Below are 23,523 nucleotides of genomic sequence, written 5' to 3' on the forward strand. Positions count from 1 at the left end.
ACATAGTTTTTATTTATTCAATCTACACTGATACACAGCTTTGATAGTACCATGCAGTTAAAGAAAAAATATTTCTGGGTGAATGGAAAGCTCCAGGCTAAAGTTCCTAAAAACAGCCTTTACTCTAACATCAGTTCTCACTCCATCTACTCACAAAATAAGGATGCTTATGGGGAAACGTAGTCTTTAGCAGTACAGAAAGGGATGATAAAGAGGTAATTGTGGGGACAAGTACAAAAACATATTCTAACACAAACACCAACTAGACTTCATGATATGTGGAACATATATGGCAGGATAGAAACAAGATCCTGTTAGCTCTTTCTGCTTTTTATTGATACAGTAGTCGAAATAATAAATAATAGTAATTATGGTAATAGGAGAGTGAGAATTCACAGACATGTCATATGATTAACAGGCTATTACATCCCCCCCGCCCACAATCCCATCAAAACCCCTGGAGTTTCAACAGGTATGAATTTGTATACATGCAAATGTCACACCGTCGTCACTGTGCCGTCGCCTCCACCTGCACGCCCTACACACACAGTAACAGAGCAACATGGTGCTCACTAAGACTTCTCAGTGCGCTTCTTCTTCTGGAACTTCCTGAACTGGGACTGGATTGCGACCGCTGCCTTTTCGGTCTCCGGGTCCTCCATGTCAATGTCAAAATCCTCTGGGACGTCTGTCTTAGAAGCATCTGGGGGTGAAAAAAAAAAAAAAAAAGGTCACTGTGGTGTGAAAAGCGTGGCTATAACGCTCAATACAAATGAAATGATTTTTGTGGGGGAAAAAGTGCTTAGTGCTTAGCAACCATGAAGAAAGGTCAAATGTTTAATGTCTCCTCATGTTGGAGCCTGTGCATGAGACGGAGGCTAAAGTAATACTAAGATGTAAAAACAAACTGGTGTACATTACTGTAGAGCACAATTATCTGCTGGAAACAGGTCTCTTCTCATCATGCTGACATTTATTTTAAACTAACTTGTGAATTATATCAGTTAAATCAGTTTTACATGTATGCCTTTACTGGGGAAAAGCAACACTTTTTCAGAATTATCAGGGGAGGAACATTTACAATACACTTGTCAGTACTGATATACCGTATGATTTCAAGTACTGCAGTGTTTCAGTCCAGTTCTATTCAAACACTATAAACATTAATTCACTCATACTGTATTTCAAGATCAATACAATCAGATTAAACTACCAGCATCGTGTTAGATGGCAAATTGTCCACTAGTACTCTGCATAACCCTCAACCTTCTTTGGAACAGTAGAGAGTTCCTATAGGGTAGTTGTTTCTCAGGTTAAAGGACAAAGCGTAAACTGATCATCAGTTCTTAATCCTCTCTGGAGCTCAGCCAACACTGGCAAAGAGGACACAACTGTAATCCCAGTAGAATCTGATTCAAGCTGGGTTTATCACGCATTAATGAAGAGGAGTGTTCTTTATCTCCTGGTCAATTAAGTACCACGCTGTGTTGCACCCTGTTAGTCTTTAATAAACAACTAGATCATATGGAATTTGGACTGAGTCCTCCTTACATGTTGTTTCAGTTCATTGAGGTTTGCAGGTATTCGTTTAAGCGCAGCTCTCTAAAGGTCCCATCATAGTATTTCAGTCATGAGATGTATTCTTTGACTGAACCACTGCAACACCTGGATTATTTTCTTTTTCAGACATACATTTGCTGCTGTGCTTGGATCATTGTCATGTTGCATGAGCCAATTCCAGCCAAGTTTTAGTTGTCAGACAGATGGCCTCACAAACAACTCTAGAATACTTTGGTATACAGAGGAGTTTGACTCAGTGAATGCGAGGTGTCCAGGTCCTGTTGCTACAAAACAAACCCAAAGCATCAGCCCTCCTTAACTGTGCTTGTATGAGGTGTTTGTACTGATATTCTGTGTTTGGTTTTCTCCAAATGTGCTGCTATGACCAAACATCTCCACTTTGGCCTTGTCTGTCCAAAGGACATTGTTCCATTAGTCCTGCGGTTTGTTCAAATAATTTCACTGTCATGAACTTTAACATTTTAATATTTAGTGAGTCTGACTATTTGGCTATTTCTCTGAGCATTGCAAAATACCTAAAAGTCTTATCTTAAAAACAATGGAAATTCTAAACCTGATGACAGTGAGGAATGCCATCGGCTAAAAGGCTTTAAATTCATGTTGTCATGCTGATTAAAGGTGTTAAAATACTAAAGGACCTATTAATTTTTTTAAATTTGCCCAAATATGTAATATTGTATATTATCATAATATTAGAATATGTAAAATATACAATAATTAAAGGAGGGAGTACTCTTTTTTCAAATGACTGTATTTGCTTTATTACCCTTGAATCATGTCTTATAGGGACTGCAAGCATTTGCATTAATACTCCTTAATTTAGTTTCGTTGACATATCATCATCACTTGTCAAATGGTTGTAAACATGACAAATTGGAAATTCACGAGTAAACGATCTGACTAATCAAAGTACTAAGTTGCTGTGTTACAGATGAGTTTTATTGATTGAAAATGTGTCTGCTGCTATAATTTCTTCACAGGAACATGCCTTCCGCCCCCCAGGAGCGAACATCAACAGCTGCTCAACAGCAACATTAACAGCTGCTGTACTGAAACAGGGCCAGTCAGGACTCTGAGAGGCCGTGACAAGCTAACATTTATTCAAGATGGTTGGAATGCTGCTCTGTCCTGTCAGCAACAGCTTGTGAATAGCACGATCATGCTTCTTCGGCCCCATGAAAATTGTGATTCTTGCACTACGATTAAATCATAGGAAGTATACAACTTTTTCCGTTTTCCTTGAGAAATAACCATTTCTCAACAAAGCTCAAGATGCAGTTTATCCCATTTTTTCAATGCCTTACAATGGTCTTGCAAAGAATTGATCTGCTTGAGTTTGATCAGCAGAGCTTACTGTAGAGAAAGACATGACAGACGAGTAGAGAAGCAAAGAGGCGACTCGTGTATTGACTGTGCAGCTAATCCTCGGGTTCCCTCAGGGCTGAGCTTGAGTACCTCTCTTCTGCTGTTCAAGGAGGAACACTAACTGCTGTGTCAAGCTAAGCTTTGAATCCTGCATTAATTGATATTGAATTTTCCAATGCACTAGTGCCTGTAGTTTTCATCCCTGCAGCATTAGCTATTGAGTCATTACCTCAGCTGTCTGCTGCGTCAAACCCAGACATGTTCACAATCTATGCTCTAAAAGCAGGGTGACATTTTTTCAAACAGACGTCTCACTAGTCAGTGAATGCAATGGAGGATAGTGTTTAAAGGACTATTGTGATTTTAACTGGAAACATGCACAGTACTGTAAAGTACCAAAAGAGCCAAGAGTTCTTAATGTCAATCTGAGGCAATTGTGTGTCAAGACTGACTATAACAAATGGTCAACATTCTTCCTTTGGTTGAACCTGGTGGTGAATCCACACAGGTTTTTGTTTATAAAAAGTCATAAAACTGCAAAAAAATCATTTGGTCGCTGTTGAAAATGGCCAAAATCTTACTGATGTCACCTTACACATAAACAGAGAACGTAAGAAAGGGGTTACTGTGGGGAGGGAATTTGCAGCAGTGGTGACATTTGTAAATCAGAAAAGTACACTAGCTCTAAGGTCAAATCTGTTTGAAAATTGAGAAGTTACTGCTTGTAAGTAGTGCTTTCACTGCACTACTTACACTATATAATTTGCAGACTATTAAACTCCGAATTGTGATTGTACTGATCAATTATTTCCAATTACAGCCTGAAGTTATAGGTTAATATGATTATGCCAAACACATCCAGCTTAGCAACTATCTCAAGTTCAGTATTACTGTATGCCTTATATGAGAAATTCTAGATTTCTTATAGAAAAAGTGCATTGATACCAATAAGAACCAATTAATTCTTGGTGATGTCTTATCGCTTTCATCAAGTCCGTTATGTAAAAATCCTAAAAACAAAACTACAGCAGCATTCTGGTCCACCATCCGGCGGCTCAGAGGGGGGAAGCGATGCACCGTCAACACCGTGTATGGTGAGGGCGGGGCTCTGCTGACTTCAACTAGGGACGTCGTGAGTCGGTGGGGGGAATACTTCGAAGGCCTCCTCAATCCTACCGACACGCCTTCCGATGAGGAAGCAGAGTTGGGGAGCTCGGACGTGGGGCCTCCCATTTCTGGGGCTGAGGTTGCCGAGGTGGTCAAAAAACTCCTCGGTGGCAAGGCCCCGGGGGTGGATGAGGTCCGTCCTGAGTTCCTCAAGGCTCTGGATGTTGTGGGGCTGTCTTGGTTGACACGCCTCTGCAGCATCGCGTGGACATCGGGGGCAGTGCCTCTGGACTGGCAGATCGAGGTGGTGGTCCCCCTCTTTAAAAAGGGGGACCGGAGGGTGTGTTCCAACTATAGGGGGATCACACTCCTCAGCCTCCCTGGTAAGGTCTTTTCGGGGGTACTGGAGAGGAGGATCCGCCGGATAGTCGAATCTCGGATTCAGGAGGTGCAGTGTGGTTTTTGTCCTGGCCGTGGAACAGTGGACCAGCTCTATACCCTACGCAGGATCCTGGAGGGAGCATGGGAGTTTGCCCAACCGGTCTACATGTGTTTTGTGGACTTGGAGAAGGCGTTCGACCGTGTCCCTCGGGGACTCTTGTGGGGGGTGCTCCGGGAGTATGGAGTGCCGGACTCCTTGATATGGGCTGTCCGGTCTCTGTATGACCGGTGTCAGAGTTTGGTCCGCATTGCCGGCAGTAAGTCGGACATGTTTCCTGTGAGGGTTGGACTCCGTCAGGGCTGCCCTTTGTCACCGATTCTGTTCATAATTTTTATGGACAGAATTTCTAGGCGCAGCCAGGGCGTTGAGGGGGTCCGGTTTGGCGACCTCAGAATCGGGTCTCTGCTTTTTGCGGACGATGTGGTTCTGTTGGCGTCGTCAGGCCGTGACCTCCAGCTCTCACTGGAGCGGTTCGCAGCCGAGTGTGAAGCGGCTGGGATGACCATCAGCACCTCCAAATCTGAGACCATGGTCTTCGGCCGGAAAAGGGTGGAATGCTCTCTCCGGGTCGGGAATGAGATCCTTCCCCAAGTGGAGGAGTTCAAGTATCTCGGGGTCTTGTTCACGAGTGAGGGACGAATGGAACAGGAGATTGACAGACGGATCGGTGCGGCGTCTGCAGTGATGCGGGCTCTGCACCGGCCCGTCGTGGTGAAGAAGGAGCTCAGCCAGAAGGCGAAGCTCTCGATTTACCGCTCAATCTATGTTCCTACCCTCACCTATGGTCACGAGCTGTGGGTAGTGACCGAAAGAACGAGATCGCGAATACAAGCGGCCGAAATGAGTTTCCTCCGCAGGGTGTCTGGGCTCTCCCTTAGAGATAGGGTGAGAAGCTCGGTCATCCGGGAGGGGCTCGGAGTAGAACCGCTGCTCCTCCGCATCGAGAGGAGTCAGATGAGGTGGCTCGGGCATCTGGTGAGAATGCCTCCTGGACGCCTCCCTGGTGAGGTGTTCCGGGCCCGTCCCACTGGGAGGAGGCCCCGGGGAAGACCCAGGACACGTTGGAGAGACTATGTTTCTCGGCTGGCCTGGGAACGCCTCGGGGTCCCCCAAGAAGAGCTGGAGGAAGTGGCCGGGGACAGGGACGTCTGGGTCTCTTTGCTTAAGCTGCTGCCCCCGCGACCCGATCCCCAGACCAGCGGAAGATAATGGATGGATGGATGGAGCTACACAGCCATGAATGAGACAATGATTGTAAAGCATGAAAAATAAACTCAGGATGTTAATTACCTTAAGCAAATCAGTTTCAGCACTGTGTCTGAACCAGCCCTGTGCTACCTCTGTGCCTGTCTTGGAAGGAATTACAAGCCAGTCACTGATTTTCCCTATTCGTCCACAAGATGCCCTTGGACTTCCTTCACTTGCACACCGGAAATATATAGCTTTTACACATTTTGGCCTTTCATCTAGAAGATAGTTCAAGGACCCACAGGTCCACAAGTACTCAATATAAATAAATGAAAAAGGACTATAACAAATGAACAAAGTGTTGGTTTCCGTGTGACACCAGATCTGTGGATTTAAAGACAATGACAGAGTCATAAAATGAAGTTTAGAAAAAGACTAAAGCAGAGCTTTCCAGTACAAAAGCAAAGCTGAATCTCTTTTTCTCTATTATTAATGTTCAACAGATCAGTGGAACTATCGTGTGAATTGTCAGAGCGTGCGAGAGTGGGCGGTAATGGTCAGAAAGCCAGCAGGACCAGCAGGGGAGCATCACTTTTAGAAAACAGTCAAGTCCATGTGTTGATCACTGAAAATGAACCCTTTGGAAAACGCCCTTAAAGAAATTCTGAAATGGAGTTCTCAGTGTTGATATATAGATGAGAGAGAAAAAACAACTGAGATTTTTGACATGCGACTGCTATTTGTTGACACGAGTTTGTTGACAGAGTAATATAGCCTACATGCCGTCATGCATCATAGCTGCTTTTAAGTTTGCAACAGAACAGAGAAAATGAGCAAAGTACCTGTTGTGGCATGCTTTTGTTAGTGCATCAATTGAATTTTTGAGTTTTAATGAGGACTCTTTTTTTTTTTTTCAAAGTTCAAGTATATGATATTTTACACCTTTATCAGGCATAAAGCATCAACTTGCTACGAAACGAGTGCGCTAATATGTACTAATGCTTCTACTACTACTACTCCCTCCCTCTGTGTACCTCGTATTTCCAGCTCATAAGCTTTGTTCAACCACAGCGTGTTGTTGCTTACTCCAAGCAGGTAAGCTTGAGTCTCTGCTCTTATTATTAAAGTCAATGAACTGATCTGACCTGTCTTCTCATCGGTCTGCCTTTAGATACTTGGTCTCGAACTTGCAGCAGTTATGATGCCACATTTTCAATTGTTTTTTTGTTTTCTTCTGTATTTTCCTTTTTCAATCTGTGACTACAGAGTCTAAACTAAATTAGTCTAAACTATAGATTAAACAACAAAAATCTGTATAATGCTGGTAAAATACAGTGTCTATCAAAGATCAATTATATTAATAAGTGCTAAAAGAAGTTACTAACCTTCTTTTTACTACATCACTGTCACCAATTTCAGTTTAGATTTCAATTATGTGTGTGCTGTACATGTTTGAAGTCCTAATTCTGAGGAGTCAGACATAAGTCTTGATAAGAACAGAAGATTTTTGCCAAACTGGATGCAGTGGCTGAATGTGATAGGGATGGATGGTTCTCTGTTTGAGGATTTGTCTCCTCTACATGCACACACACACAATGGATTATCAAGTCTATTACATCTGACAGCACTTTCAGTGTCCCTGTCTTCAACAAATGAGTAATATCCCCTTCCTGGGTGCCATTGCGGATCATCTTGAAAGTGTTTTCTGCAAGGGAAAAAAAAAAGAAAAAGAATTGTGTTCTGATATGTTCTGGCTCCTGAATTCAAAGCTCATATTCCACCAGTTCTAATTCTCAGGAGATGAACTTTTTTTGTGATATGACTTAACAGCATGCTGCTTTATCTATAGTTTAGATGGAATGGATTTATAAGTGACACAATAAGACCATTCTCGGTTGGTTGGTTTTCCAAATGTCTTTTAAAAGCCTCTCTGAAGCCCAGTGAAAGTTGGGACGTCTTATTGATTAAATCCAGTTGAGCAAAGCGAGGGATCTGTGTGAGCGGGTGACAGCACGTATAAAAGAAGGACTTTTAGACCTTGTGGAAAGTAAAGTGACTGAAAGTATTTCAATGTTTTACACAGGGTATGAACATCTACCCGAGATTAAAATGTTGCACTTTGGGATCGCAAAATCAGCTCTTTATGTATGTCGGCTGAGAGACTAAAAAGAAAAACAAATGGGTCAGAAAAGTTTAGACAAGCTGTCTTTAAAAAAGGAGGGGACGTTGTACATTCTCCTCTGATGCTACAAGTAAAGAAAAATATCATGCTTTTCTTTATTCTATGCTTCTAATCTTTTTTCAGAAAGCAACTTTTTTTTAGCACTTAGTAATTATAGTGGGCAGAAATGAGGCTTTAATTTCAGAGGTGACAATGAAATACCTGACAACTACTGCGACAGACTGACAGCCCTTTCACAGCTGCTATTACTGAAGACTTGTAGAGAAGCCTTCTTGCATGGGGAAATCCGGTTTCAACTGCTAAAAAGATCAAATTTTATCTGACGTTCTAAACTCTAGACGTTCTAGCGGTCATGTGTTCTCGCAAGTTCTGCAGTGATTTGTTAAAACAAATAGGTGGGACAGGAATTAGTTGTGGAAAGACAATTTCAGCCATCCAATCTGTAATTGTTGTAATCCTGAGACCAACTTTATGAGAATTAGGCTCAGTCCCATTTCACCTCTTGCCCCTACGACTTAGACATATCCCTCCATTTTGTGCGTTCATGCCAAGGGTAAGTGCATCCCGATTCTATAAGGGAGGGAGGTAAAGTGATATGGCCCCTTTAAACAGAGTGTTATGGGAGATTTCATCACACAATCAACACATAGTTTCAATAAAGTGATCTCATCCATATGGCTTCCATATGGCAACTAGCTTGTGGCTAACTCCAACATACGATTGAACCGTGTCCACTTGCATTTACAAAGCATGCATCTACATACTAAATTAGGTCGATACATGGTTTACGGGGGGCTGCATTGGCGGTGGCGGTGTGTGCGTGTTCTCTCTGGGTACTAAATCAGTGATTCTAAATTGACTATAGGCTGTTTCGTTCGTCTCTGTGCTGGCCTTGGGACTGTCTGCACCCTGTCTCTCCCCAGTGGCAGCTGGGACAGGCTCCAGCCCCCCCCCACAAACAGAAATACGGTTAAGCGGGCATTAAAATGGATGGATGGATATGAGAAATGACAATGAAGCCTGTTTACACAAAATAAATTAGTGACACAAAAGGAATTTGTGACAACTCCTGATGCAATAGCTTCGTAAAAGGGGGTGTCCTATAGGGCAATTTTACATCTGCTGCCCCCAGTAACTCAGTGGCATTGAGCCTTGTAATAGCAACCCTAAATAAAGCAATGGAGGAACATCCATCACAATCACAGCCATAAACTTAAGACACCTGAAACGACATTTGACTGAACATGTGCAATTTCAAGCCAGCAAAGACGAAAAAACAGAAACTAAGCTTGAGAAAGCATGAAACAGCAGCCTTTCTCTTGCCTTTCGTCTTATATTAAATTAAATACACTGCAATTAATCTAAGTTTGATTTCATCTGTACAAAAAATGATATTTTTGATTACTTTGAGCACTTTATTTGTTTGAGAAAGAATACAAGTAAGTTGAGGGCAATTCTTTTTTTAGTTTAAACATTTGGTTGAATTTTCCATTAGGTTTCAAAAATGCAGTCTGTTGAGTAAGAATTTATCCAAAAAATGTAGGAAATGCAAAGAAGTGAATAGATTCTGGCAAGAAAGATGTGACTCTATTGAATGGCGAGGCCAGTTTTTTGCAAAGTTCTGCTTTCCACAGATCCACACTTCAACACATGTGTCCTGCACATCACCGATGGGTTTGGCTTCTTGTTGTATCACTTCATGTATGTATTGAGAAATATTTGGATTTGTAAAAAGTAATACTCCTGACAGTTGCTTTTAAATTTTGACGCACTAAACCGCAATACAAACCTTTATGGAAATTATTGCTATAACACAGTGGAAATAATAGGTAGTACATCAACCAGGTGGGACATGCATACGATGTAACAGATATGGGTGTTTGCTTGTGCAAATATGCACTGTGCATATACAAAGAAATATTACATTTGTATCTGTGCATAGGAGTGTGTGTGTTAACGTGTGTGCAGTGAACCTACCAGTTATTCTGTCTATACCTGAAAGTCAGAGTGTAAAAGTAAAGAAAATTTCAACAGCCCTGTAGCCTTAGAACTCCAGAGAGGCAGCGGAGTGTAAGATAGACCACAATAATCAATGCACACACATAAAGAGCTGGTTGTGCATTGACTGGCACTGTGAGTTTTCTGTGGAATTTCTCTTTGGTTCAACTTCTTTTTTTCTTTGGAAAAACCTGTAACTTACTTGGACGTGTGGAACAGATTTGCAAAGAGGAAGCAAAAAATGTGGGATGTTCAAAGAGCTGGAAAAGGAAATGCGTTTTCAGCTCTTCCCAGCGTTTGAATGTTTCTAAGACCGCGATGAGGTGCGCGTTTACCAACAGTATATGACAGAATAGGAAAAATTCATTACTGCAATGATTTAGTTCAGCGAAGCTAATTAAAAATGAAGAAAATGGGTCATCGTTACTTTTATAGCTTGTCCAAAACTAATTATAAAAGGATGACTTTGATCTCTGAGGTGAGCCTATTTGAAATTATGCCTTCAATGAGGGGGGATGGGCTGTTGATGTAGCACTTTCCGCAGTGCTTTTCAACAATGCTCTGATTGCTTAACTTTTACATTAAGAAGCTGAGCAGGTTTTTTATTTTTCATCTGTCATGTCCCAAATTAAAAAGAATATCCAGCGTGACAGCGTCTTACCAAAGGATTATCATGTGTTTATCCTTTCATGTTGCAGACAGCGTGGTTTCTTGGTGCATCATGATGTAAAGCTGTCCGAGCAGCTGTTGCAGTGACAGTGGCAGTGTGTGATATAAAGGTCAGTGTAGAAATGGGGCATTTGGCAAATGCCCAACATCTGGGCTACAACCAAGTCAACCAATGTCACAGACGAGCACTAGGTTTTACTGTCATTAAATACCGCAAACTATAGCGAACCATGGACATTTCAGAGGGACATGTTGTACTTCATTCAACAGCTAAGACTCATAGATCACAACCCAATAATCAGCTTATATGATCTGACGCACCCTGAAAATAATATTTTTGATAAACTATGATAGCAGTAAAATAGTCTGTGATTGGGAAAACTATGACCAGCATGGAAAAAGAGGCCAGTTGTTCCAAACAGGCCGGTGAAAAGCATGTGCTCACAGGGCTCATATTTTTACGTAATGTATACTGATTTCCTGCTAGGACTTTCCATCTTCTAAACAATTACAGTATAATGTTTACACTGACTTTTTTTTTTGACTGTACAATTTTTCAAAATGTGGCTCTTTCTGCAGATTTGTGAAATCATGAACCAGCAGGAGAAATGTGAAACATACACCTTTTAATATTTTGTGCAGAAAATGATGCTTGATGACGAAAGAGAAGGAGCGAAGCAGTCAATATGATTACGAATAAAGATTCGACAATTTTCCACTCGCAACATACTTATGCTTGGTTAGGTGCCTGCTGCATTGGTTTTCAACACACAGGGTGCCACAAAAGTGGGGTTTCTTGAGCCAGTAATGTACCAGTTCTGGGACAGGTTGTCATGGCAACATATGAGGAATGTCGGAGAAGATTTCTACGCTGAAATGTATGTTGTTGTTGTTGTAGCCTATTAACGCCTAATCATGATACTTTGCTACTCTTAATAAAGTGTTTTTGATTTCAGAATAAAATTTTCCTGATGCCATTTCCTATTGATGCTGCCAGTGTGTCACTAACTGCTGCGGAAGGCTTACTGACAATATGCATCTTGGGGTACTCTTGACCAAAGGGCAGTAGATAGCCAGCTGGGAATGAGAATGTGTTTATAAAAATCCAGTAAACTATACTGGTTGACAGCTTGAGCATCAACCAGATCAGGACAGTCACCAAAGATTGAATGGGCTAAACATGCCAGAACAAATATGTCGCTTTTATAAGCCTGCTTTGAATCAAGGCCGTCTGCAATTTAAATCAACAAAGGCACAAGTTGCCATCTGAGAATTCAAACTGCAGAAGTAGAATATACTCCATTTCACACAGCTTTAACATGCAATAGTAATCCAAAATTGTTCTACAGTACATACGGTACAGCAATATAATCCTTGCAAAGGGGATATTTTGCAAAAACGGTACTATAGTTTTTCCAAATTTAGTTTAAGCTGACTGTTGCAGTACTCTTTGAATACAGGACATTTAATTGTATAGTGCATTTTTGCACTGTGATTTGGTATTTACACAAAACTGTTATCACACAAAAACATGTTTTCTTTAATTTACATAAGTTTGTATTCTTTTTCATCCAGGCTGTCCCTTGACTGAGTGTCTCCTGTTAAGTATGTATTCTGTCTTGAGCTAAACATATGCAGGACGCTGCAAAGCCTCCTGCACACACACTGCTTGAGTCAGTTGTATCCACTTGATAAACCTTCAAACTTGTTCAGTTATCTTTACAGGTAAGACTTCACCCTCCAACTTCCCTGTAACTGCTGATATCAGCCTTTGCTGCATTATTGAGGGTAACAGCTGTATGTACTTATATCCACCAAGTTCAAATTAAGTTCCTCTGAATATCAAAACATCTGTTTGTGGCTGTCCTTGAGCATGTGAGGTTGTCTCTAAAGACCGTGTTCAGCTGTGCGCCGGGGGGATGCGGAGTGGGCGAGAGTCAATAGCAGCTTTTCTCTCTCCTCTTCCACTTTCAGAGCGTGTGCTCTCCATGTCTTCCTGCATTAAGAGTCACGCTGGGAAAGCAGCTTTTACAGGCTACAAATTTATTTTCAAGGTCACGCAACAAAGCAGCACTTTGTGTTTGTGTACTGCAGGCTATGCAGTCTCTTTCACTCTTTCTTTCAAGTAAGTAGAAAGGCAGAGCTGAATTTTACAAGTAGTGAAAAATTGGTCTCCTTCATCACAATGTTTCAAGTAGTTGAGATAATCAGGATCCCATTAATTGCCACTGGCGAATAATGTGGCTGAACGGTGACTTTGCTAAATAAGGTGATTTATTATTCTTTTTCAAACAGGAGCGACACTCTTTCCGCGCAGGATACGGGCTGTTTAACTCACATCTACATGACAGAAAGTTTGCAGAACTTTTTAAACACGTTTTGAGGTGGACAATTTGATAAAAAACTAATTTAAAAAAAAATCTAGGTCTGGTAAACAGATATAAAAAATAGGCAAATGGAAAAAACAAAAAAATCAAACCAACAATATACTGTATATCACTGCTTTAAATCTTTCAAAATTATCAGACATATTTGTACTGTGTGTAACAATATGGGAGTGAGAGCTTCAGTGCTGCCATTTTAGATTAAATCCGGGTGTAGGTTGTTCACTCCTCTCATTCAAGGTTTCACACTGTTTCTAACTTTGTATTTTACTTTTTAAGCTCAAATACAAAAATACCTAATTGGTCATATCAGTTTTGAGAAGTTTGCTCTCCAAAAAAAAAAGAAATTCTGTCAAGAAAGTTAATTTCTTCTTTTTTCTTTTCTACTGTAAGTATTTAGGAAAACTAATCAATAATCTATTAGAGGACAATTTGCAGTTGGCCCAGAAAAGTTTAGTTTTCTTTGTGTTTTTATTAGCTTGCATTTTTCTTTTTTTCCTTTCTGAAAAAGTAAATAGCAGGTGTAAAGCACTGGAGAAAAACCACACTGGATATTAGAAATTACTGACGCCCTGGGCTGAACGATTGCTTTCTTTCATTCTGATTCTCTACAACAAGCTGACTTACCTTTACTTAGAAGGACTGACTAGAGCGTAATGTGCTGGATGCAAAAGGATGTAAAAGGTTAGGGTGCAGTGTATTTTACGGCTGAGAAGTTACAAAAATAAACTTCAATGCTGGCATACAGAGTCCGAGCTCATCTTTGCTCATCTGTAGGTTCATCATTTCATTATGTGGGGTCTATGAAAGTTAATGTACATACTTTTACACTCATTCTCATACTGAACGTTGTTCAGTTTTACCGGTCCAAAATTTGTGGCGCGTGAAGCTAGTGCTAATTATTGCTGCTTATTATTTGTTTAATGCCAATGCTAAAGGCACTAATTTAGTGGCAATGCAGGCATTATGCAAATATTTGAATAACATGATGCCTGAAATGCCAAAGAGGCATTTCAGGCATCTTTTTGGTTTGGGGCTGAGTAACTATGCAGACCTTTCACATGCAGAAATATTTCTTAACATTCTAAAAGATGGGAAAATGCTGCGTCTTAAAAAAAGAGATATAAAATCTTGGGTCTCAGTGTTAAACCAAATAATTATTACACTGTTGCACATCTGTCATACTTGGGAGTAAAGCATCAGCCCAGCATGTGACAAAAAAAGGAAGCACATATTCTCTCTGTCATTAAAGGACATTTTTTAATACAACAAGCTAGGAGTTTAGCACCCCAAAACTGCAATAATCATAATTGCATGACAAAATCACATACGCAATTTTCCCCTTGAATAATAATTTTATCTTTCTATCAATGACACATTAAGACAGGAGTGTGAACATTTGTTGAGGTCTCAAATTAACACGAGCGTCAGTGCAAAGTTGTCCTCTCTCACTAATTATCAACACATTTACTGAATAAAGTAAACACTTGTTTATAATATCAAGAATAGCTCATTTTGCTTGCTTCTATCTACAACAGTGATCTGGTGCTGAGTCAGCAGGGCGCATCAAATCACTTCATGATTTAGGGGCGGTGAAAGCAGGGAGCATATCAGTTTTCTCGTTGAAGACTTTATTTGCTTTGCTGTGATAGGTTTAATGACAGAGGCTCAACACTAAACATGATTTGTAACACACTTGGCACATGGACCTGATCTTTATTTCCCCACGGACTGGATGGATACAGGCAGTCCATCTCCGTTGAGGGAAGCAATTATCACAGAAACGTGTTTACAGAGGTTGATGGTCGTCTCCGTTTTGTCTCCTGGTGTATAGTTTTACCCAGCTGAGTCAGACGGTTAAAGTTCAGAACAAACTTTCCCGAGTGATTTATGAGAACACTGTGAGGCAACACAGTTTATTACTTCTGCTGAACTCAATACATCACAGAAACAAGTTGATTTGCGCTATATGTCTATAATTACAGATAACCCATAATTACCAAGTTTAATGTCATGATCATACAATCGTAACCTGCGGTTATCACATATTATTGAGATGTGGAGAAGAAATGCTTCCCAAACTCTTGTAAGATCATGACTGGAACTGATGGGAAGCCCTGAGGTTAGGTTCTGTGCTTGCATGGGCATGTGTGTCCTTCAGCCCCTGTTATTGTCAATCATTTAAAAATCACGTCAGATGCATGAGTTGTGATGAGCAGTAAAAGCAACTTATGCTTACATCAATCATTCTCTTTGCAAAGGTTTTTTTGGTTTGAATGTTGCTGAATAAGCTATCACAAACATCTTTCTTTTCTTTTTGTTTTACCTTCTCCTCCAGAGGTCTTGTTGTTGCCAGCAGCTGCACCAGATCCTTGTCTCTGCAAAACAATAACAAAGCAGAAGAGTTGATACGGTACATTTACTTCCAACAAAAATATGAAATCCACCAAGCTTTAGTTGAAAAACGGATACTTTTTCTCAATAACACGCCGCTCTTTGTGCCCTTTAGTAATTAGGCTTCATTAAACATTAAACTTCCTAATTATTCTGACATCTACTGCACACTGTGCTGGCATGTTCTCTGAAGCCTCCACTGACTCGTTATACCAGGGAGGTCTTTATTCTGACATCACTGGCGGGGCAGAGGAGACCCTCCAGGCAGAGAGTCGCATGACAGTAAAAAGGCCTAAATACAAAACAGTGTGTGATCAGGAGTGACACAGTACCCGAGGTTTTGCTGTTTACAAGTGACTTGGTACTGTGACAGAGCAGAGGTCCCATGAGTACTGACATGAACCAAAGCAAATGACCTATTTCCTCCTGAACAGTATGTACTGAAAGCTGCATCATGTGGATCATCCAAGTTTTTTAATAAAAAAAAATATTCAACTGCTGCGGTGCTGTTTTTTCTTTCTTTTTCTCTTTGTTAGGATTTGTTCAATAAAATGGGTCCTGTGATGGAAGGGGAACCTGTCCAGAGGGTATCCTGCCTCTTGCCTGATGAAATTGAATTAAATTAAATCAAGTGAAAAAATGGCAGTTGATGGAAGCTCAGATCACCGTGTGATACTAAAATGGACAAAGCAGGTATGGAAAAAGGATGGATGGATCTATGGGTGGATTCATGAAAAAGGTTCCATGTACTACCCATGCTGCTTGATTAATATGTTAAGGAAAATGTTAAGTTGAGCATAAGCCAAATAACAAATGATCTATGCAGAGTTGATCATTTTGAATGAATAAATAAACTCAAAGAATAATATACAACCCCAACTCAAAAAATTACTATTTCATGAAAAACATTAGCCCATTTTGAATTCGATACTGGCAACATGTCTCAAAAAAGTTGGGACAGTCATGTTTAACCTTTGTGAAGCATCCTGCTAAAAAATTGTTCTTTTTCTGAAAAAGACATCATCTGGATGGGAGCAAATGTTGCTCTAATACTAATAATAATAATATACCTACATATACCTTTCAGTAATGATGGTGCCTCTCCACACATTACCACAGTTCCAGTATAGGCGCTAATGCACCCCATACCATCAGAGACACAGGCAGGCCCGCCGCTCCGCATACGCAGAGTACGCAGAGCGCGTAGGGCCCCAAGTACCTGGCAGGGGACCCCAAAATTAAGGTTGTTAAAAAAATTTCATGATAGTTATTATATTATTACATTAAAGAAATTATATAAATTAGTTTTGAACAGGCCCAGTGTTGTTTTTCTTAATTGTGTGCCCTATTACTCGATTCGGCAAATTAGATGTGTTTACCTTATCTATACCTTCCTGAAATGGTACAATGGTTCCTGAATGGTACAGTCTTCAAAGTTACCGCATCGGAGGTGGTGGTGCATCCTCCTACCTGACGTTTTCCGAGTTATGCCCGTTAACAGTGAAGAAGATTTAGAGTGTCAAGTAAAAGGCCACATGATTCTGGCGCTGACAAAAGAAAGAAAAGAAAACGGAGAGATGACGCTTGTGCATCCCTTGCTGGAAATGTTCGTGTTTTTGGTGTAATTGTTTTGCTAACCTAACGTTCAGTGATATTGCTGCCAGCTAACGTCAGCAACCTAGGCATGGTTAGCGATTGGATTTGACGAAAAGTTTGGAGTTACGAACAAAATCTACGAATGCTGGTGACCGTGTGTAGAGTTGCAGTTGTTATTATATTATATTGTAATGCTGCTGTTAAGAAAGTTTTGTATATTACATATATTAATATATTTATATTACTTTATATATTTTTCTTAATATATACATTTTGTTTAATTATGTATGTTTCATGTAAATTTTAAAATAAAAGGCGAAGGTTTGAGTGGGAACTCTGTAGATTTTGTGTGTGTTTGGCGGGGGGGGGCTCCTTGACCATTTATGCTTAGGGCCCCCAAAAGCTTAGCAGCAGCCCTGGACACAGGCTTTAAATTGAGGGCTGATAAAGAGCTGAACGGTCTCTCCTCTTTTTTGTGTCGCGTCCATTATTTTCAAATTTAATTCATCAAATTTCAATTAAACTGACCTCATATAGCTTCTGCCTTGTATGATGGCGCTTTAACCATTTAAGATATGATTTCTGAAAGTGTTCCTGAACACATATAGGGATTTGCATGACAGAATCATGTCTGTTTTCAATGAAGCGCTACCTGAGACCCCAAAGATCATGGCAATTAACTATAATTTTTCATCAGTATCCCTTGTGTACAGAGAAGGATTCTATGAATCCTTTGATTATGTTATATACTATTCATGATGGAATGTGATAATAACTTCTTGAAATTTTACACTTTTACATTTTTACACAGAGGAGCTACTTCTTCTTGGTTATATATTATTATGATCAATTAATATTAATATTTCTAATCTCAATTAAACTCATTCAAATTTACTCCCCATCATAAGGCAAGGTAGGTACGTACTTTAATGTGTTAAAGTTTACAGACTGATGGAGTGAACAAGTTAAACCATGAGACTGTTCAAAAGAAACCTGCTGCCTAAGCAACCTAAAGAACATAGACAGGAACTGTGTATACTCTCTTGTTCAACAAACTACTGCAGATGTGTTGCTGCATAATGGTACATGGACAATCTTAGCTGATATAACATAATCATTATACCCCTACATTCGAAAGCGGCAACATTTATCTCAATGGCACCTTTTGCTGTCCCCGAAGCCATTTATTTGCCCGAGCATATTACCCCTATATACCAAACATACTTGCTTTCATCTTATTAAACTGCAAATGGGAAGCTGATCTCCAGAGAAATACCAACACAGACGGGCAGTGTTAATGCATGTAATTCAGATTTCTGCTAGTGTGACACGATTTTGTCGATATGTATTTTAAAAGCCAATAAGCACAGGAGAGCTTGAAAAGCTTACCCTCGTGATAAAATATCTACAGCCAGACATATTATGTTGTAAATTGCTTTCTTACTTCTGCTAAAAAAAAAAAATGTAAAAAGAAGCAGTCTGATATATTTTTTAAAAATATCTAGACATGAATATCAAATTTTACATTGAAAGAAAAAGGTCTTTGTGCTGGGTTCTGAGAGGTATCGACAGCACATGTAAGAGGAAAGCAGATATTACATTAGAGAATAGTACAAGTGTGACACTCCATCACAGTGAACAGCTTAAGCATAGCTATACTTAGAACCATATTATAGTACGGCACATAATATGCAGCAGAAGCAGAAAGGGAATGGATATCACAGGGAATGATAGAGGTACTTGACGAAGCATTGAGCAGAAAACAGGAGCAAGACTGGATTAAGGAAACGAAATAATGAGGAAGGTCTGTGGTGATAGGTTATCGCAATCCTCTTCTCTAAGAAGCAATGGGAAGAATTTTCTGAATAGGAGTAGTTTTCTACTTCAGCTTGCACAAGCAAATTATAATACCTTCACTTGTAGCTGAAGTTTGCCCTTGTACATGTTATAAAATTCACCTTCTCAATATTTTTATCGAACCCTTAAAAAAGATTAACATGGAGAAATATCTTCAAACCCTAAAATTGATTTCTTATAGCTCCTACATCTTTGCTTCATTTAATAAGCTTGGAAAATTTCAAATGCAATTAGCACCATCTCTATCTCCACGGCTGGGAGCTGCAGCTGTTCGCTCTCGTCTCTGGTCAAACTCTCTCTCGACTCAAGTATGCAAGAAAATGGCTAAGAATGTCCCACTGTTGTATGGAAACCTGGTTCCCTATCGCAGGATTTTAATAAGTTCCACTCATAAATTGTGTGTGAAAACGCCATGACGTTACCAAGTGAGTTGCACACTTTGTGCTGAAGCCTTAACTTAGGCATTTGACTGCCACTCTTTTGTTTTTCTCGGAGCAAGATGTTAAGATGTAAGCAAGATATTTGGAAAAGGCAGCAGAGCATTATACCTGAAACCTAACTGTATAGCAATACCTCCCTTTAATCCCAATTTCTGTTCATACATCCACCTCTACATTCACTTTATCCTGCTGAGGGTTATAGATGGCTGAAGCTCAACATACCAGATATTAACGGAGAGGCAGGATAAACAGTGGACATGTTGCCAACACACGGAGAAATCCAACTATGCACATTCAACACCTACAGCTAATTTAGAATGACAAATTAACCTAACATGCAAACTCAGCAGAGAAGGTTTCAATCATGGGTATGGTTGCCTTGAATATTAGCGTAAATATTAGAGTAAATTAAATCATTTTCAAAAGACAAACTCCACCACACTGATCTGATCAGATGGAGTAGAGCTAACAACATTGTATGACTTGTGGAAAAAAACTGGCAGTTTTTCATGAGAGAATTTGACACTGTTTTGGATGAGCGTCTGTCGGATGGAGCTCCGAGTGGCTTGTGGTATTTTCTAACTTCCTCATTGGTTTCACATGTGAAGCCTGGTGGCTGGGTTCATTTCTTTAATTAGTTTATGGTCCCACTCCACAAGTTCCTTGGTTCATTTGGTTTGTTATGGAGCTCTGGCTATCTGAATACATATTTTTAAGTACAGAAACTCTCAACCAATGCAAAAAATATATATATAACCTTTGGCATTCAGTGACTAACATGAGGATCGTTTACTGCCTTCAGCCTGATTCTAAGTAAATGATCCTCATGTTTTCTGCTCATACATCTCACCCAGTGCTAATTCATTTAGAATACAACTATCCCTGTCCCTATGCCTGTGTTTGGTAGTGCCTTGGTGGCCCATTTATCTTCACAGTCCCAATCAAATCCTTCAGTGGAGAGAAGGGGTGTGCAAACTTAACTTTGTCACTGCCACAAAAACATTCATTATATACATACATTTTACAAAATGCCCTCTGTAGAGGAAAGGCCTCCCTATATAACCTGGCACCAAAGGTCCAAATATGTGAATAAAACTAATGTTGCTGATGGGATTAGGTATAAGGATGGTGAGGCCACGTGCAATCAGTGTGACTCAGTTTAATCTTGGCCATGATTGTGCTGAAAAGATACAGCTTCCAATTATTGCTGGAAATACTACGTCTTGTCATCTAATCATGAATGTGTTTGTTAGCTGGCAGATAATTTTCTCAGTTTAAGGTTCTATATGTACAGCTTGGCTGTGCAGGGATGATTTATCCCTCTGAAGCAGGGAGGAAGATAAAGACAGTAGAGCAGAATCAATGTCACCCTCTGCATTTAAGATGTAGTACACAAACAATGGCTCTAAGAAGATGAATGACCAGAATCAACTCTTTGACGGCCTCCTCCAAAATTGGAAAATGGAGGAGAGTTAGGGCTGATAAATGTATGGTCAAATTGTTGATGGGAGACAAGAACTATTTTAAAAATCAACGTGGAAAATGTATGCAAAGATCATTATGTCCATGCATGTAAAAAAAAAAAAAAAAGTTTGTTGTAATGCCGTGTTTCATCCACCAATCATCTGATGGTTGGCAGATGCAAAGTTTTCTTCTCAACTGTTGGGCCAATGTAGGTTTCAGTGTCTTGCACAATCACACTTCAACATGTTGGGGATTGAACCAGAAACTCTGCTTAAAGGACAATCTACCTCCTGAGTTACAGCTATCAACTCTTAATTTTGCAGAGTTGGTTGTCAGATATGATTACTTTAACAAACCTCTTTAACTGGCTACCTTGTGATTGAAAAAGCAAGTATTTGTCCAGCAAACTGTCCACTGGCAGTCTTTGTTGTCATAGAGGATAATTGAGCCGCCAGTAGCGATAGAAAAGATCAGATCTTGAAACACTTTTCAACTCTAAAGGAATTTTGACACATTTTTGGAAACACGCTTATTTACCTTCTCCGTGAAAGTGAGATAATAAGTTTGAGACCACTCTCTTAATCAGCTTTTTTAGCTCGCCTTCAACTACTTAGCTTAGCCTGCCAAAAAGGGTAAACTGCTAGCATTGGCAAGCAGTAGCAATATAGAGAATAAAGTTTTTATTTGTATCCGACGGCAATTATTACCTAGCCTGGGTGCCAGCCGAACTTAGCCCCGCCCATAAAATATTTGGTCGGGAAGTTCGGTCTGGCTCTGCTCAGTTGGGGAAATCTCTATACTCGACATCGCGACAGTCGACCCAATCAGATTGCCAGGGCGGGCTTTAAGGCTCGTGTATACTTCGCAGCAGTGTGTCGCAGTGAGCTTGTCGCAGACACGACGCAGTTATTTTTTATTTATGCCTTGAAGCGCTGTTTGAGCTATGTTAATCCCACGCCACAACGCAAGAGGGACAATCACGAACAAGCTAGGATTGTGGGTGTTACGGTTACGGAGGTCATTCAACAACAATGGCGACTGGACGAATGCGCACTTTGATTGAGATGCAGCTGATCGATCTAGAAATAGAAGAAATATTGCTACTACTGGAGCTGGCAGAGAGGGAAAGAATCGTCACGGTTAGCACGGTTAGCGTCAGCCGGTTAGCAAACCGGAAATACGCATAGTGTAGAGCGGATGTAGAGTTGACCAATCAGAGGCCTCCTTTCTCTCCTCCCTGCGGCGATGTCTGCGGCACTGTCTGCGGTGAGTTACAATTTTGAGGAGGTGCACCAGAGTGTCTACGTAGTGTCTGCGTAGGGGGGGGGGCATGTCTGCGTTAACTGCGACACACACGCAGACGACCTGGTTTCCGAGTATAAATCAGGCTTTATACGATGATGGACAGATGATCAACAGGGACATTATCGACTACGTCACTAAAGAGCGCTTGGTTTGAATTCGTTTGAAACAAACATGGCTGCCGCTGGAGAGCTATGTTGCTCTGATTGGTTGTAGGTATATCCAATTGAGCAAAGAGGCATTTTTTCTCCTGGTTCAGTTGAAACACGCCCCATACTCAAAACTCTATCCAGCGGTATCAGACTCACATTCTGACTAGAATCGTGAGTATGACGTAGTCAGGCTAATTATTACCTGCCCTGAGATACAAACTGGCATTATTCATGCACCTGAGTTAGCTTTAATTCTTGTTTTATATTGGAGAGCTCTTGCTGTTCTTGTTTCACACTAAGTCTCAATTGCTGATTGTCATACCTTATTTACATTAGTCACAGCCTCTCTGAGTTTCTTTTGTGTTTTGCCTGTTGATTGTCATTGTTTATGTGCGTTGGTTTTCCTCCATGTTATGTTAAGACCTGCTTCCTGCCTCAGTTTCTTGCCACCGCAGCATCTTCTGCTTCCTTTTTCAGTCAAGAATAAAGTGTGATTTACTTCTTATCCACCCGCCTTGGTTTGTGGGCCTACATTTGATGTGACTTGATGTGATCTGGATGTTTTGCACTGCATTTTGAACCTCTGTTCGTGAAACACATAACAATAGTCAAACATGTATAACAAAAGAAAAGTTTAGAAATGGGAAGAATTTATTCAGAAGTCACTAATTGCAGGAGAACAAGCCAAGAAAATAAAAAAAACTCAAAAATAAATAAAATAAATAAATAAAACGTCAGATTGTCTGAATGACTGAATGAGTCAGAGAATGACTAATCTGTTTGGGTGTTTAATTTGTTGTGGAGAAAAGAAACAGCCTCTCGAGGAATTTATCAACAGGAATAGCAGAGATACATGTCAAGATTGTGGGATTGTCTTATACTTTCTGATAACATTCTGTGCCCAGAGACTTGAAAATAAAAATCCACAATTATCATCATTGTATTGTATTGAATTTCATCAACCATTTAGTCAGCCTATTGATCTCTTTTTTTTCATTATTTCTGTTTCCCTTGAACAAACGCGGAAGGAAACAGCGTGAACAAGAGAGAGATGAAATGGTTTTATTTAGGTAACGTGTGTCTGTCTACCTTCTGGGGGATTTTGCTCTAGTTACTTTCTCCGCAACCTTTTCACAGATATTCCCCTGCTTGTTCAAAGGTTTCCCATTTGGTCATGTCAGAAGGGTTTTCCATGCTTTAATAGCTGAGGAGTCGAAAAGGCATCATGTTATGTGTCCTCTTTTCTGAGCCTCTCTCTATGCATTATTAATCCAATGCTTTCAATGAATTTCAAACAGCGTGAGCTGCGCTTTGATGCTGCGGAGAGGCGTGTGCGGTGAGAATCTATGAAGCAACCTCGTCAGCTCAGAGCACAACACACTCGTGCCTTTTGGGAATAAAC

General features: G+C 40.3%; 1 protein-coding gene across 1 annotated transcript in view; it reads right to left on the reverse strand.

The window, feature by feature from the left end:
* The window catches only part of pcp4b (Purkinje cell protein 4b), a 44,862-nt gene continuing 21,339 nt past the window's right edge, over positions 1 to 23,523 (reverse strand). Inside the window, exons 2-3 of the mRNA XM_075474456.1 lie at positions 15,243 to 15,294; positions 1 to 703 (exon numbers count right to left, since the gene is read on the reverse strand). Of these exons, the coding sequence (XP_075330571.1) occupies positions 573 to 703; positions 15,243 to 15,294 (183 nt within the window). The 3' untranslated portion in view covers positions 1 to 572. The remainder of the gene's footprint in view (positions 704 to 15,242; positions 15,295 to 23,523) is intronic.

Source organism: Odontesthes bonariensis, chromosome 9 (assembly GCF_027942865.1).
Source record: "Odontesthes bonariensis isolate fOdoBon6 chromosome 9, fOdoBon6.hap1, whole genome shotgun sequence".
Taxonomy (NCBI): domain Eukaryota; kingdom Metazoa; phylum Chordata; class Actinopteri; order Atheriniformes; family Atherinopsidae; genus Odontesthes; species Odontesthes bonariensis.